The 17,387-nt window shown below is 44.6% G+C and overlaps 1 protein-coding gene across 2 annotated transcripts in view; it reads right to left on the reverse strand.

Moving 5' to 3' along the window:
- The window catches only part of SMYD2 (SET and MYND domain containing 2), a 132,438-nt gene that overhangs the window by 42,717 nt on the left and 72,334 nt on the right, over nucleotides 1-17,387 (reverse strand). For both annotated transcript variants that reach the window (XM_029593211.1, XM_029593210.1), the window contains exon 7: nucleotides 1,287-1,389. In XM_029593211.1, the coding sequence (XP_029449071.1) occupies nucleotides 1,287-1,389 (103 nt within the window). The remainder of the gene's footprint in view (nucleotides 1-1,286; nucleotides 1,390-17,387) is intronic.

Raw genomic sequence — 17,387 nt, forward strand, 5'->3', positions numbered from 1 at the left:
TTGTTTACCCAGACTATGTAATTCAGTCCTTGTTGGTTGTTGTCAGTATATAGATCCACTTTTCTTCATTCCCCCTGCCGTTGAAGCAGAGAGCTGTGCTGGATATGCGTGACGTATCGGTCTTTCTCCAAACAAGAGGTCACAATATGAGGTGTCAAGGGCGTAAATTCAGCAGCAACATCAGAAAAGACTTCTTCACAGAAAGGGTAGTGGGTGGATGGAATAACCTCCCAGTGGAAGGGGAGGAGACAAAAATAGTAATGGAATTCCTTAGTTCCAAAAAAATTGCGTGGAAAGCCAGAGATCAACTGGGTCTATGGCCTTGTAACTGGAGCAAATTTGGGAAGACTAGACAGACCTGATGGTCCTTTTTTGCTGTCCTTAGCTTCTAAAACTTGCTGAGTAAGCCCAAATAAGTCACACAAGGAAATGTTTTAAAGGGTCAATACATTCAAATGGCTGCATATTACTGCAGTCTTCTGCTCGCACTTGCACGCTGTCTATAATAATAAATAATTACACCTCTTCAGACTACCATTGGTCATAAAGACTACTGTTGTTTTAAAATTCCCTGCCCAATGTGTCCTTATACATGTTATCCTGTTTTTTTATTATAAGAAGCAAAGTGAACAGCAGAATGCAGTGAGGTGGAAACTGAAAAAGTGAAATCAGACAAGCCTTGCTTCCCTTGTGGCTTGCCGTTGCTTGATGAAAATGTTGTAACTAGGCGTTTATGCCAGTGTAGACAGAAGGCCAAATACTGTTAGGCCAGCATGGCTTAAAAGCAGAAGAGTAATAGCCAGACCAGCCGTGATGGGATTGCTGGAGTGACACATCACGTACAGCAATCACTGAAGACAATGAATGTTTGTGCTAACTTACGCAAGATGCCAAATTAAACAGGCGGCCCAGCACAGCACTCGTGTATTGTGACTTACAAGATGACAAGTGCAGGCAAGTCCAACTGATAATTCTGTCATCCTATTACATGGGCCTCACTATTCTCAGGCTAGAACTTTGTAATACTTTGAGAGAGCCATTTTATGGCAAAATTGGACTGCCCATGTTTGTGCAGTCAACTCAGCTGGCCAATGATCTGACTATGGCTTCACTGCATGAGCCAATCCCACTTCCACCAGTCCTGCTGTAACCTCGAGTACATCACCCAACCTCTCTGTGCTCAAACTTAGAATAGGAGCTCCCTGGTGCAGAGAGATCAAATCTTGATATCACTTTGCTAAAAACAAAGAATCAAATGCAGGCAGACACCAAAGCAGCGCACTCACCTCTTCTCCCGCACTGATCACCTGAACAGCTCGGACTTCCGCCAGCGTGCCCTTGTATGTGACTATCACGTTCGGACAGCAACTGTGGTTCATCAGCGCGACACTAGCAATAGAAGATTGAATATTTTATTCTTCCTTTTAGTATCAATCGCTGAAGCGCGGTCGGTAGGCTCGTAACTTCACATTCAAAGCGTGCTTAAAATAAAGGTACAACTTAGCAACACAAAAATCATAGGGTCAGATGTACTAAAGAGTTTTCCACATTTTGGAGACTATTTCCAGACAGCCCACTTAAGAGCAAAGTGAAGGCTCCTTTGCAAAGGGAAAATGCATAATTACTGTCCTATTGAAAAATGTCACAGTTTTGAAGTAACTGTGGACTTCTGTTTCTGCTCTTTTGAGCAGGGGAAAATTTCTCTGAGGAAAAAAAAAAAAACAGGTGACGGGGGACGAGGGGGGAGGGGGACTCAATCTATGCACTTTAACTTCCGATCTGCCTCCCCTAAACATGGCTAAAAGTACCCACATTGTGAAACTGCGCAGGGTTTCAGCCAAGTTTTTTTTTGGGGGGAGGGAGGAGGGCTATTTTTAGCCAGCCAATTTACCCAGGAAAATGGCTTTGACGATTGTCTTTGTCTCTATGGGACAAACGATTAGTACATCTGGTCCACAGAATCTTAATCCAGAGGGGTTCTAACGAACAGTACATCTCAAAGTCTGAAGGCCATGTTAACGAATGCAGCAGACAAAAAAAAAAAAATCAACTTTCTCGCACTTTGTTGTTTTTAATATAGTTATCTTTGATTCTCCTCCCCACGTCACCATTCCATCTCCACCTCTGAAAAAACCCATCAGCAGAGCCAGGGGGGCCACAGTACCCTGCACGCCCGCTCACGAGTGTGAAGGGGCAAACCCAGCCTAGAGAGGCTCAAGCTGCGTGCATCAGACACACGGGAATGAATCCCGCTCTTAGGTTCCTACCTCGGTGCAGGAGAATCCATTTCCGTCCCCTTTCTCGACCCACAGGGAGCGTAATTATTTTCAGAAAGTTATCTCTATGGGTCGAACCACACTTTTGCCATGGAAATGACCTTTCACAAACCCGCCCATCCGGTATGCCGGTAATAGCGTGCAGAGGGTCTGCATGCACGTACTTTTAATCGACGGCGAGCAGAGGCCTTGCAGGGGCTGGGGAGGAGCTTGCACGTCCATGCGTGCTTTTGCATTTTGAAAAAGGTATGTTGTGTTATACTTATACACAGCCTTCCCTTGAAACAGGTTCAACCCAAACCATGCGCACCTATTATAGCAGGGTTAAATGTGAATGGGTGGGCTTGATGGGATCGTTTTCAAAAGGGAAAGTACGCACATCCTTGCCCTTTGCAAGCTGGTGTAATGTCCACAGGCATCTTGACTTTGAATCTATGCGAGCACTTGCAAAATTACCCCCTAAATGTTTCCACTCCAGTTCGTTTAACTTCTGGCGTCAAACCGTCCAAAAGATTTCTGCTACACTGCTCATAGGCTTTTTCATAGCTTTATCATCTCTTCTGGGTACCCCTTTTTGGACCAATGTAAAAACTGTCTGCTGATATCGTAGACGAGCTTTCCTGATCACACAGGTCCCCTTCAGCTGCCACCATGACCCTGTCACATTCCTCACTTTCAGCTGAAATTGGGATGTCACACTCCCTCCCCACAATACGTTTACCCTTCCAGTTATGATACTTTTCTTACCCTGAGGGCACCTACATAGACATTACAAGCACTTCTCTACTGGCCTGACTGATCCTGAAAATGTGTTTGTGTTACATTTTCATCATCAGACCTAATGATGCCTATAGAATTTAAGCTACAGCTTCTAGGTACAGATGGATAATGATAGCAACTACTGTACTGTAACACATTCTCCGGTCTTACCATCCTGCTTACATTACAGTAAAATTCATTGTCTAGTCAAGGACAATAATCTACAATTTCAGAGCACATGGTCCTCACAGTGGAGCTGAGTGATCTCATACAGCTTTTTGCAATAATATGTATTTGACTCTTAAAATATCTTTCTAATGATTTTTAGAGCTTGTAAAATGTTCTAGATTAGTCATACTGGACCCTGAAGTGCTCCATTTATCCACAGAAGAGACAACATGGGCAGCGACAGTGCCGGCTTCCCCATATTGCTCTGGTAAAATACCTCAACCCCGCTTTGCAGGGATCATCAATAAGAGCGTGAAGATAATTCATTCTCTAGACCTATTCCTTCCTTGCCTCTCTGCAGAGACTGAGAACAAGCAGGGCGAACCATGATGGTGGTTTTAGTGAGGAGGACACCTGTCCAGAGGGAACTGGTTAGATATCGCCCTCTCACTTCATATGTCACTGAATGACTTTCAGGCTCAACCAACCTGATCCCGATCTGAAGACATGGCTTAGAGGTAAAAGATTCTATATCCTTGCACACATCTGCCTAGGGTGTGACATTACATCCCTCCAATGCACAGATTTCAAACAGCAGCAGCTCAATGGAATTATTCATATGCATCTCAGATGTCATCCAGAGAAAGCTCCTGAACACATGTGGGAAAGGACTCGCGTGACACCAGACTGAAGGCCACTCAGTTTAAAAATCAGCAAATGCTGAAAGCAAGAACAAGAAGTTCCAACCGGAACTAAAGGAACCTCCTTTTTCTAGAACTGTGCACATGTCCCAGAATCTGCCAGAGCACTCATGTCTTCATTGTGTCCTGAAAATTTGATATGGATAGAACGCCAAACCAAAATGTTATTAGGAACACATGTAGGATGTAGTTTTCTAAATGCCCACACTGGTGCAAAGTCCAGGGACTTTGCCCAAATTTTCAAAGCAAAAGTATGCACTTATTTTTCATTTTGAAAATTCTCAGGAGTTTAAAAGCTGCCCGGATGCACGCACATCTCCTACTGCGTGCACAAATGTTTTCTAAAAAGGAGCGGGCCATGGTCGTTCCTGGATCTCTCAATGAAACCAGCACGTAAATTACTTATGCGCCACAAGCACGCACCAGGGACCCCTGCCACATAACTTTACTTCTGCTATGGATGGCGTGCAAGTCATAAAACAGAAAATGTTACACAGATCAACGGGATTTTAAGGGTCAGGATTAACAGGGGGAAAAGGGAGATTATCCCTTTTCCCTAGGAAGCCCTGAAATTTGGAACTCCCTCCCAACAGAACTGAGAACACAACAAAACCTAAAAACCTTCAAAAAAAGAACTAAAAACATGGTTGTTCACTAAAGCCTACCGAAACTCCGAATGACACTACCCATAAATGACTATTACAAATTATACATAATGATACCCGAATGACTCTTAGAATATTTACTAGCATAAAATTGTCAAATTACTCTGCTGCATGCCTTTATGTTTTGTGGAAAGCGATCTTTTGTAAACCGTTGTGATGGCGATACCGAACGACAGTATATAAAACGCGATAAAAACAAATAAATAAATAAATAAATAAATAAACTAAGAGGGTTTGAAAGTCCTATCCTTTGCCTGGGCGAACTGGGAACAAACTGCTGACACTGGCAATGGTGTGGATGTGTGCCCCTTTTAAATTTGCCCCACTTACATGGAAGCAGGATATGCACGCACAAGCGCACACTCACTTAAAATTACGCGCACGTGTGTGCGCGCTAAGCCTATTTTCTAACATGCGCGCACACACGCGCCTATGATACAGAATGGGTCCCTGGGCACGAGCCAGCACACAGGGAAGACAATTTTAACAAAGCTCTTTCCTCGGGTAATTTTCAGCAAGCCGGCAGTTTACCCTTTGAAATGTATGGCAGGCTGGTGCCAGCAGCGATTTTTACTCTGCAGGTGCAAAGTATATGGGGTAAAATGACAGAAAGCAGGCATAGGGATTTCGTTTCTCTGGCCCGTCCGTGGCTGATCACCCCCTTTTCCCCATCTGGAAAAGTACTCACACTGTCAACAGTAGATGTACTTTTCCTTGCAGAGAGCTTGGGGCATTTTCAAAGGGCCCCTTCTCTGCAGATGCACGTCCATTTAGCCGTGGAGAATCCCTGTGAAAATTGTTGCCACAGTGATCTCATAAGGCTTTTCCTTCAGAAAGCAGGTTAACAACTTGCAAAAGAGGTGGAATCGTGTATGAATCGTGATGAATGGCACAAGATCATATGTGAATTGTGATGAATGGCACAAGATCATGTGTGAATTGTGATGAATGGCACAAGATCATGTGTGAATTGTGATGAATGGCACAAGATCAAGGCAATATTGCTTGGTGAATATATGGACTGAACTCCATGTCTCAGCCTTGCAAATCTCTTCCAGTAGGCTAATCTTAGATTGACAACCAAAGTTGCTACTGCCCAAACAGCTTGAGCTATGACGTGGTCTTGGTAAGGTCAATCCTGCAAGGGTGTAACAATGAGAAATGAAATGTGCTAGTTAATTAGGGATGGTGGGCTTTTCTACAAAAATTCCAGGTCTGTGTGTTTCAAAAGAAACAGAAAGCCTTTAAAAGGGCTTTAATTTGCTCCAAACAGAAGGTTGCAGTTCTCTTGCAATCCAGAGTCTAAAGTGCAGCATCTTCCTCGTGAATGTGAGGGCAAGGCAAAAATACTGGAAGGACAATCAACTGTTTAAGATGGGGTTTTAAAATTTCTCTTTCCATCTGTCTGCCGGGACTTTTCCATTTTCCATGAGGTATACAGAAATTAGGATTATCCAACGAGAGACTGTCCAGTTTTACACAAGGTGGCTTCCCAATACAAAAGACCCTATTTGTCAGGTAGAACAAGACTACCTGGCTATTTGAACTAACATGATTATGCTGACCATGGGGTTTCTGAAGACCTTCAGAATATTCAGACATCTCTTTTCTTGGAGAGCCCATAGGCTTTGGAAAACTCTTTTAAATGAGCTCCTCAGTCCAAGTTGGATACACCCATAGTACAACTTGATAGTTTGGGATAAGGAAGGGAAGACCTTTGGTTAGATTCAAACGGGAGAGTCAGCAGGTCAACAAGACCTATGATTTACATATATAGGCCTGTAATCTCAAGGTGGCTTGTGACCACTGAGACTCCAACATGTATTAGGCTTACTACACTGGAATAGTTTGACATTGGAGCACCTTGCAGTATTCCTGCCATTAAGTCTAGCAGTGGACCATTGCTATCTGTTGACTCTAAATCATCTCCCCTGATGAAGCATTTAGCAGAGTTCCAATAAATTTCAGTCAAAGTGATAAGTGAGATAGGACTTGGCAAAACTGATTATAAGCCCTTGTGATCCCAGCACTTGGATAAGCAATGACCTCTTTTGTCCCTGGTTCAGACTCTCTCAATCAGCGGTCTGGGTAGGGACACACATGGCCTTCCAAATTAAGTGAAGAACAGGCCAAAAGGGACCTGGCTCTTGCTGACGTGTAAACCTGTCTGGAATTGAGATAGGGATGGTCAGTGACAGGACTTGCACTGAAATGATAAACCAAGGCCTTCATGAAGTCTGCATCAATGCCAGAGTAGAAAGCTATACCAGCCATGATTCATATATGTCCAGTATCCAGACTGAAGCCTTGAGAGGTATGGGAGGGTTGCAATATCTACTACTCTGAGGCTCACAAAATGCTCAGAGAAAGCTACCAACTATTGCCATGTGAAACATTGAGACTATCTTTAAGACAGCTTAACTAGAGTGAAGGCCCTCGAAGTTGGGAGCTTCACAAGTGGAACTCTGGGACAGTTCCAGCCAGACATGAAAATATGGGCGAGCTAGGTATGACCGATTCAGAGCATGGAAGATATCTACTATGTCTGAACACTCCAAGATATAAGTAAAAGGAAAAACATCAAGACAACAAGATGTCTGTCTGAGGCTCAACGTAATGAGAGCAGAATAAATCCTTTCTGGGCCCTAGCCAGGCACTGAAGCAATTAAGGACTGTTCTGGCAGGATCTGAAAAATGGAACTCAGCACAACTTTTGGGTCTTTACCTTGACTCCAGGGCCAGTTTCCAAACTGGATTCATATGGAACAGTGAGGTGGGGGTCTGAAGCCTCTCCTTGAGCCATACAAGGCAACATTCCCAAACAGATATGTAACTTTGGGAACAAAGCTACTAACTGGTTTCTGGATATCTTCAGGAGAAAAATAATCAAGGGTGAAAGGAAGAAATATTTTTCAGGAAGACACTCTCGGTGGGCCATAGGCCTAGTTCAACATAGTTCAGCAAAGTAGGCGGCTTGCTGTGATCAACTCAGAGTGGTCAATGTGGCAACAAAAATAAAACTTCAAAAAGGGCTGAAATGTCTAATCAGAGATACAAAAGGTCTTTTCCCTTAGACACAGAATGGGAAAAGAGACTTTCTGAATTGACTCCTAAGAGGCAAAAACAAAATAAACAATGAAAAATCTGTGAAAACAGCATGACTTTGAGAATACACTCCTAATGATAGGTAAAAATCACTAAAATGAAACGAAGCAGCCCTTGGTCAGATGTAGTGCGGGTCCCTCCCATGCATGATCAAAAGCTCTGCAGAGAAGTCACGCAATGCAGGTCACGTGCTCCATGTATGTACATACACTGCAGCTGCTTGCTATTGAAGAAATCCTTTCCCCTAATTTAGAGCAGGTCTATTATTGGTTTAAAGAAGCTAAAGGTCTAGTTTGTAAATGCCTATATTAGTACAAGAGATCTTCTACCGCACAGCAGAATGACAAAGATCAAGAAAATGTTAAACTACAATGCACTTCAGAGATGCTGAGGGAGGGGATCTGGAGAAAGAGATATGACAGCCGTCTCTCCACTTTCAATGGTAAACAGTGGAATAGTCAAAGACTATTCTAACAAGGACATAGTAAATGATGGCAGATAAAGACAAAATGGTGAATCCAGTCTGCCCAGAAAGGTGTTCAGGGTTATAACTGCTGCTCCATGCAGAAAGGTTACCACGTGCTACCCCCAGTGCTTCATTTCTATCCCTAGGGGCACCCTCTGTGTTTATCCCAAACCCTTTTGAAGTCCATCACTATTTTGCCTGCACCACCATCTCTGGGAGGGCATCTACCATCCCTTTTGAGAAAAAATATTTGTGACTGTGACCCCAAGTCTACTCCCCTGGAGTTTCATGTATTGACGCCTAGTTCTACAGCTTCCTTTCCATTGGAAAAGGTTTGTATCTTGTGTATTTTTAATACTTTAAAAATATTTAAAAATCTATCATATGCCCCTTCTTAGCTCAAGTCTCCTCTCATAAGTCTTCTGGGGTAGACCCTGCACCATTTTGGTTACATTCTCTGGACCACTTCTATCCTCTCCCTATCTTTTTTGAGATACAGTCTCCAGAACTAAACAGAGTACTCCAGGTGAGGCCTCACCAATGACAAGCACAGGGGGCATTATCACCTTTTTGCTCCTAGTGATGCTTCTCTCTATGTAGCCCAGTACCCCTCTAGCCCTTATCAAACTGCTTCACTATCTTCATATCATCAGTCACTATTATCCTGAGGTCTCTTACCCCCATCTCATACAGCTCATTTGGATTTCTCCACCCCAAATGCTTGACTCTGCACTTTTTGGCATTGAATCTTAATTGCCAAACCTTCAAGCACTCTTCAAGCTTCCTTAGATCACTTCTCAATCTGTCTACTCCCACAGGATGTCCACTCTGTTGCAGGTCTGAAAAAAAATGTTTCCTTCTAACCCCTCCACAATATCGCTCACAAAGATATTGAACAGAAGCAGCCCCAGGACTGATTCACCTTTCTTTCCTCAGGCAGACTTCCAATTACCATTACACTCTGTTGTCTAACAGTCAAACCAATGTCTAATCTAGTCCACTGCCCTGGGATCCACTCCCAAGCTGCTCATTTTATTCATGAGCCTCTTGTGTGGGACTGTATCAAAAGTTTTATTAAAATCCAAGTAAACCACATCTAGTGCATGCTCTCAATATAATTCTCTAGTCACTCAATCAAAGAAACAAAAATAAAATTGATCTGATCTGTTTCGACATGACTTTTCTCTAGAAAAACCATGCTGCCTCAGATCTTGCAAGCCACTGGACAGTAGATAGTTTACTACCCTGTCCTTCTGGCTAACTGGTCTGTAGCTACAAGCCTCCTCACTGTTACCACTTCATTATAAATCTCTTATAAACAACCAACCTAACTCGTTGATGCTAATTCAAGCTATTGAACTCTCTTCGATTTTAGCAAATTGATTACTTTCAAGTAATTTTAGTGATCTTGGTTTTTGTACTAGGTTTATTTAATTAGAATTATGCAACCTCTAGCCATATTCTCCTTTCTACTAGAAAATGAAATGTTTCTCCCACCAGTCCACTGAGAAATCCAGCAGGCTCTGTCTAATATGAGATTCCATGGAGCTTACAAATGAGACAAGTTTTACAAAAATAAATTCCTGTATTTTTAGAAAAACTGTTTTCATTTTTGTAAAAGTGACAGCCCATATGGTCATGGATTCTAAGACAACTGCTCTTTACTCTTTTTGATGAGCTTACCTTCACCCAGGAGATATAAAGTGGGATGAGAGCAATGATTCGATATTGGAGCTTCCCACTATATCCTTTAAAAGAGATACTGCCAGGGTATTGTTAAATAAGAATTTGAAAATCTCTGAAACGCTTTTCACAGCCACTTCTTTAGTTATGCTTCTCAAAACTATTTTGAGGGACATTTTGAAGGTAATAAGGAATATGTCACAAAGATCCACAGGAATGCTTTGAGCTAGCTAATTTTTGAAAAAAAAAGACAAGAGCAAAAAAAGACAAGGCAAACAAAAAGAGTCCTTTTGTAACCAAAATAAAGGTCTGCCCTTCCAAACATAATACAGTCTACTGTCTTTCCTTTAACCTTTATAATGAGACTTTTAAAGTTTCTAGGCCACAGTGTGCCACACACAAAAGGGCTGACACTGCTTTACAGCGAGATGTAGCAGCAAATTTATCTTTGATGTTATACCACAGTAGTAAACAAGTACATTCAAATACTCAAATTCCCAGATCTACTGAACCAGGAAGTACCACTTTAAATCTGAAAATCAAACATTCCTGACATGCCTGTCAGCTGTGAACTCCTGAAGGCCCCACTTGACCAGAGCAGCTCACTGGAACTTCCAGCTGATGTAGCAATTTAAGGTAATAAAATGAATTAAAATGTTTTTGTTCTATTTTCTTCTACTATAAAGCATACTGTACATCCTTTAGAAAGATGTTTTTAAAACAGCAGAACTCACTAGAGTCCTCAAAAGATAAATTAGCCTGCTCCTCTGTATCCTCTTTTGGTCTCATTCCTTTCTTTTTCTAACCCAATATGTTTTGTTTCACACTTTGACATGTTATATATTTTTTGGAATAAACAGGGTACATCTTTATTATGGTAAAGGAAAATTGGTTCTTACCTGCTAATTTTCGTTCCCTTAATACCAGAGATCAATCCAGACAAGTGGGTTTTGCCTCCCTACCAGCAGATGGAGGCAGAGAACAAAACTTTGAGGCACTGCTACATAACCAAGTGCGCCACCTGCAGTCCCCTCACTATTGACCGGTACACCCAAGCCAAGATTAATCTTAATACCCCTCGCACGGGCAAATAGATCCAAACGGCTGGAAATCCCCAAAACTGCAGACTTTACTCTTTTTTTTTTTTAAAGGTAAAAACTTGAGTTATCAACTTGGTAGAAAATTCAGTCTTTCGGCATTGACAGAGTGGGTCTCTGAACTGATCTGTGGTATAACAGGAACGAAAATTAGCAGGTAAGAACCAATTTTCCTTTCCTGAACACACCCAGATCAGTCCAGACAAGTAGATGTACCCAAGCACCCCTAAACTAGGTGGGAACCTGAAAGACCCATACGCAGAACATTATCACCGAAGGACGCCTTGTCTTGCACCCTTACATCCAAGCGGTAATGTCTGGTGAAAGTATGAATTGAGGACCACACTACAGCCCTACAAAATCTCCTGGGGTGACAGCAGCTGACACTCAGCCAGGACTCTGCCTGCGCCCTTGTGGAACGTAGTCTCAAACCCACAGGAATCTGGCGACCTTTACAGATGTATGCTGAACAAATCGCCTCCTTAAGCTAATGAGAAATGGTAGCCCTTAGAGGCTTTGTCCCCATTCTTCACTCTGCCATACAAGACAAAAAAATGATCTGACTGGCAAAAAACATTCGTAACCTTTAAATTACGTAACAGAATCTGCCGTACATCCAATAGATGTAACTCTCTGTCCTGTGGGTAATCTCTCGACCACTCCGGAACCTCCATTCGCTCCACTGTTTGATTAACATGAAAAGACTACACCACTTTTGGCAAAAAGGAAGGCACTGTGTGCAACAAAACCCTGTCACTGTAAATCCGCAAAAATGGATCCCTACAACACAGGGCCTGCAGCTCTGAAATCTGCCTAGCAGAACAAATGGCCACCAGAAACACCGCCTTCAGCGTCAAATTCTTCAGGGTCGCTCTCCTCAAAGACTCAAACGGGGCTCCACAAAGGTCTCGAAGAACTAAGTTTAGACTCCAATCCAGGCAAATCTTTTGAACCAGAGGGTGCAAATGCTTAACCCCCTTCAGAAACCCGACTACATCCGGATGAGCGGCAAGCATCCGAACACGACACTTGCCCCTGAGTGAACCCAACTCAGAGACCTGCACGCAAAGCAAGTTGTAAGCTAAACCCTTGGACAATCCCTGCTGCAGGAACTCCAATATATGGGGAACATCCACCGACAGGGGGTCCAACTGTCGCTGAAGACACTAAGTTTCAAAAGCTCTCCAGACCCTAGCATATGCTAGGGACGTGGCAGGCCTCCTAGCCTGCAGAAATGTGGAAATGACCTGCTTAGAATATCCCTTCAGACACAGTCTCCACTTCTCAAAAGCCAGGCCGTGAGACAGAAGTGATCCTCACAAACCGAGAATATGGGTCCCTGATGCAACAACCCTGGTAGATGAGCTAGTCTGAAGGGTCCCTCTACCGCGAGTTGCACCAGATCTGCGACCCACGGCTGACACAGCCACTCTGGCGCCACCTGCACCACACTTCTGGGATGCGTTTCTGTGCGCCTCAGGACCAGACCAACAAAAGGCCACAGAGGGAACATGTACAGCAGAATTCCTGTCGGCCAAGGGCACACCAGAGCATCGAGGCCCACCGAACCAACCTCCTTTCGTCAACTGAAAAATCTCTCTGTCTTTGAGTTGATTTGTGTCGCCATAAGATCCAGCTGAGGAATGCCCCTCCTGGCACAGATGTGATTCCAAGCCTTGTGGGACAGCTCCCATTCCCCTGGATTCAGCTGTTGTCTGCTGAGGAAATCCGTCTGCACACTGGCTACTCCTGCTACACGCGCCACCACTAGGCCTTCGAGATGGTGCTCTGCCCATACAAACAATTGCCAAGCTTCCAGCACCATTGCATGACTCTTTGTACCACCCTGCTGACTGATGTATGACACCGTTGTCACGTTGTCTGAGAACACACAAACCATCCAACCCCTGACCAGGGGCAGGAAAACTTTCAGGGTCCGGACTGCCCTTGTCTTGAGGCGATTGATGGACCAGGACTTCTCCCCTGGTAGCCAAAGACCTTGGGCCGACCCACCCAGACACAGTGCTCCCCCAACCCGAGAGTCTAGCGTCCGTGGAAACCACCACCCAAGTCCGGAGGCTCCAAACTGTCCCTTCTCCAAACAGTCCCTTTTCCAAACTGCGATGAGATAGCCACCACATGACACTGGACCTGGATTCTCACAGAAGGGGCAAAGGAAGATGGTACTCCTCTGACAATGGACTCCACGTGGACAATAGCATGCGTTGCAGAGGTCTCGTGCACAAATCCCCAGGGAACCAAATCCAACACAGAAGTCATAGACCCTAGAACTTGCAAATAGTCCCAACACTGTCGGAACCGCCAGCCAAAGAAGGGGCGTCTCCTGTAACTTGATCACTCAGTCCACAGCCAGAAGACCCTGCCCTTCTGAGTGTTTATTTATTTATTTATTTATTTAAATTCTTTTACTATACCGATACTCAAGACGAGGTATTATCGTACTGGTTTACAGTAGAACAGGGGAAACCAATTAACAACTAAGTAGAAGGTAAAGTTACATTAAACAGGGAATGAAAACATGGAGATGGAAGACAGGAAAGATTTTAAACGATAACAACTGGAGAGTGATAAAATAATCAACGAAAAACAATAGAGTAGCGAGACATAAACAGCGATTTATCCTAGGCGATTATTAACATAATATATCCTGTGGGAGGAGGAGACATGGGGAGGTGAGCAGGGGGGGTGGTGTCAGGGCAGGGACTGGAAACGGGGAGGGGGGGAGGGATTAGGGAAGAGGTCGAAGGGTGAGAGTCAATGTTGGTTGATAGAGGTTCCTTCAACGGTAAGCTTGTGTGAACAGCCAGGTTTTCAGTTTCTTTCTGAAGGAGAGATGGCATTGTTCCTGGCGTATATCTGGGGGAGTGTTGAAGCAGGCCCACAGATATACCAAAGATTGGGTCGGCTCCAAGTGACACTTTGTCACATTTATAACCCAACACAGTGACTGTAAGGTGTTCATCACTCTCTGAAGGGATCTCTCACATTCCTTCTTCGACTTCACTCGAATGACCCAAATCATCCAGGGACGAAAGTACCAAAATACCTGCCTTGTGAAGGGCCACTGCCACCACAACAATCACTTGGTGAATATGCATGGTACCATCGCCAGACCAAAAGTAAGGGCTTGGGACTGAAAATGCTGACCCAACACCATAAAACAAAAAAACTTCTGATGTTTCTTCCAAATAGGAATGTGCAGGTACACCTCCGTCAGGTCCAGGGATGTCAGGAATTCTCCTTTGCAAACTGCCGCCACTACAGTGCGCAGTGTCTTCATTAGAAAACGCGGAACCCGAAGGGCCAGTTCACCTCCTGTAAATTGAGAATGTGACGAAACGTGCCTTCCTTCTTGGGAACCACAAAAGTAAATCGAATACCTTCCCTGCCCTTGTTCTACAAGCAGGATGAGGATTATGGCCTTTAGGGCAAGCAACCTCTGCAGCTTCCCCCACACCATCTCTCACTTCTTGTGAGAGACAACGTGAGATTCCACAAAGGCCTCCCTTATTGGGCACACAAATTCTAGAGTGTAGCCCTCTCTCACCACCTCCGGAACCCAATGGTCCGAGGTAATCTTTACGCACTCCTCACAGAAGCTGGACAATCTGCCTCCTACGGCTTCTACGCAGGAGTGGGGAACTCTGGCTTCATTGTGCTGACTTTCCACCTCTGGTGCCCTGACTGGCCCCATCTCTGGCCGACCTGCAAGCTCCACAAAAGGACTGCTGGCATCCACCGCCCTAGTTCACAGAGGCACCGGAAGAGGACTTGCCGGACTGAAACCTGTGCGAATCCCAAAACTGGGAATGAGCTGGAAAACCTCTTACTGGGACTCTTGTCCTCCAGCAATCTGTTCCCCTTTGACTCCTCCAGCACCTTCATCAACTGATCCAAATCCTCCCTGAATAGGAGGATTTGGATCAAACTGGGTCTTGGTTGACAAATCCACCGACCAACTGCATAACCACAGAAGTCTTCGGGCTGCCACTACTGAAATCATGCTCTTAGCTGAAGTATGCACCAAATCATACAGTGGGCCGCCTGCAAGGGACCACCGTCTCTTGACGCTGCACAGTCCTGAGCCTTCTGCACCCAACACAGACAGGCCCCTCTGCAAACTGGCACAAACGGCTGCTCGAAGACAACGAGGAGACCTCAAACATCCGTTTTAGCTGAATCTCCAGTTTGCAGTCCTGCACATCCTTCAACGCAGCCGCCCCCACCATGGGGATTGTAGTCTTCTTGGTAAAGGATGATATTGCCGCATTCACTTTTGGTACCTTCATGAGGTCCAAAGTCTCCTCCATCAAGGAGTAAAGCTTAGTCATCGCTCTTCCCACCTTCGGACCCGCATCTAGGACGTCCCACTCCAGGTTCTCCAACTTCTGGATCTTCTTCAATAAAGAAAAAGCGCTTGTTGGACCGCTCAGCTCATCCAGGACAGAGTTAAACTCCCTTGTTGTCCAACTCCTCCTGAAGGGAAGGTCCATAGAAACAAACCGAAAACCGATCCAATATTACAAATAGCGACCACACGAAGAAAAAGATCGGTAAACACCAAGGAATTTATTAATATTTCGTAGTAAAAATCCCGACTCAGGCCGAGTTGAATTGAAGCAGCTCAATTGAGCAAAACTTGCCCTGAGTCGGGCTTTTTAACTACGAAATATTAATAAATTCCTTGGTGTTTACCGATCTTCTTCTTCGTGTGGTCCAAACTCCTCCTGAGCCACCTTCCTATCCAATTCCTCCAGAACCTGGAGAATAAGAGGCCGCAGATCCTCTCACTTGAACAAATGCACCACCCTTGGGTCATCCCCTTCGTGGACCGGAAACTCATCCGGGTCAGGGTCATCCTTGGTGCCATCAGGGTCCACATCAGGGATCAGCGCTGCGCTGATCGAGAAGGTCCTCCTGCGGCTGATCTGAATCATCACCATTCCTGGGAGACCCATCCGCATCCGCTCGAAGTAACCCCAGGCACCACAGGGTATCTCCAGACCCCTCTGAGGACACCCTGGACTTCTTACCAGCGGGGCACAGCAGCTGCTCCATAGCTTGCTTACTCACCGTGCCCTTCCTTGCCTGGAAAGCTTTATGCATGAGAAGCAAGAACTCTGGGGAAAAGTCCCACAGATCATCCTCCCCCGATTCCAGGGGGCTGTCATAAGAATCCCACTCCCCATTAGGGACTCCCTGCCCTACCGGGAAAAGGGGAGGAGGAGAATCATCACCTCTCGCAGTCAAGATCTCCTGGTCACCATACCCGCGGGGTCGGCCGCCGCTCAAGGAACCCACAATCCCCCTAAAATGGGCCCAGCCGAATGGAGGCCTTGTTTCCCTCCAAGGTCCCCCGCCGAGGAACCCTACTGTCCCAACTTGCATTCCACACAGAGGGACCGGGTGTCCAGCCACGCCGAAGACAGGCCACAAGTGCTGCATGCTACCATTTTGGCTCACCACTTGGTTTTACTGCGCACAACTCAGCTAGGCTGCACATGTGGCGCTGGCGCAGCCCGGTACACAAATCAAAGTCCTCGCGACTCCCGCCGCACTGAAACAAACGCCTGCCGGCGCTCTAACAGGACTGCGGTTGCCTCACCAGTCAATTGCCGCTGGTCCTTTGAGTCACGAAGGAAAGCACGGGCACATCTGCGGACCCCCAAACCTGTGCCCGCACTGGCCACCACACTGACCCAGGTCCCTGGACTGTCGGCATGCCAATGAAAAATGTGCCTTATTTATTTATTTTAAAATGTTTCTATACCGCCTTTACAAACAAGGTTTAGTTAAAACGGTGTACAAAAATATAAATCAAATAATAAATTTTTTTTAAATTACAAAAAACTATAATAAAAAATAAAAACACAATAAATAAAAATCCATAAATTATTAAATTTCAACAATCAGACATAACATAATCAAAGTAAGTGCCATGTAATTGAAAAGGTGGAGAGGGCAGAATGGTGGAATGGATGTAAAAAATTGTTTGATAGGAGTCATTTTGAAAGCAATTTGAAAAAGATATGTTTTTAAAGATTTTTTGAAATGAATTGAATTGGATAGGGATCTTAATGAATCCGGTAATGCATTCCAGAGGATAGGCCCTGCTACTAAAAAGGCCCTTTTTCTTGTGATGTCTAGACATGCTTGTCGAGGTGAATGTATATCAAGAAAGTTTTTTTGTTAGAGATAAGTGTTTAGTGGGCTTGTAAATATGGGAGGAGGAACAGAGTCTAGTAGAAGAAGAATTATGAATGAGTGAGTGGATGATAGTAAGAATTTTGTACTGTATTCTGAATTTTATTGGTAACCAATGATATGTCTGAAGTACTGGGGTAATGTGATTTCTAATTGAGATGCCCGATAGGATACATGCTGCTGCATTCTGGACTAATTGTAGTGGATGGATCGTATTATCTGGAAGACCTATATATATACAA

The sequence above is a fragment of the Rhinatrema bivittatum genome, chromosome 3 (genome assembly GCF_901001135.1).
Source record: "Rhinatrema bivittatum chromosome 3, aRhiBiv1.1, whole genome shotgun sequence".
In the NCBI taxonomy this organism is placed as follows: Eukaryota; Metazoa; Chordata; class Amphibia; order Gymnophiona; family Rhinatrematidae; genus Rhinatrema; species Rhinatrema bivittatum.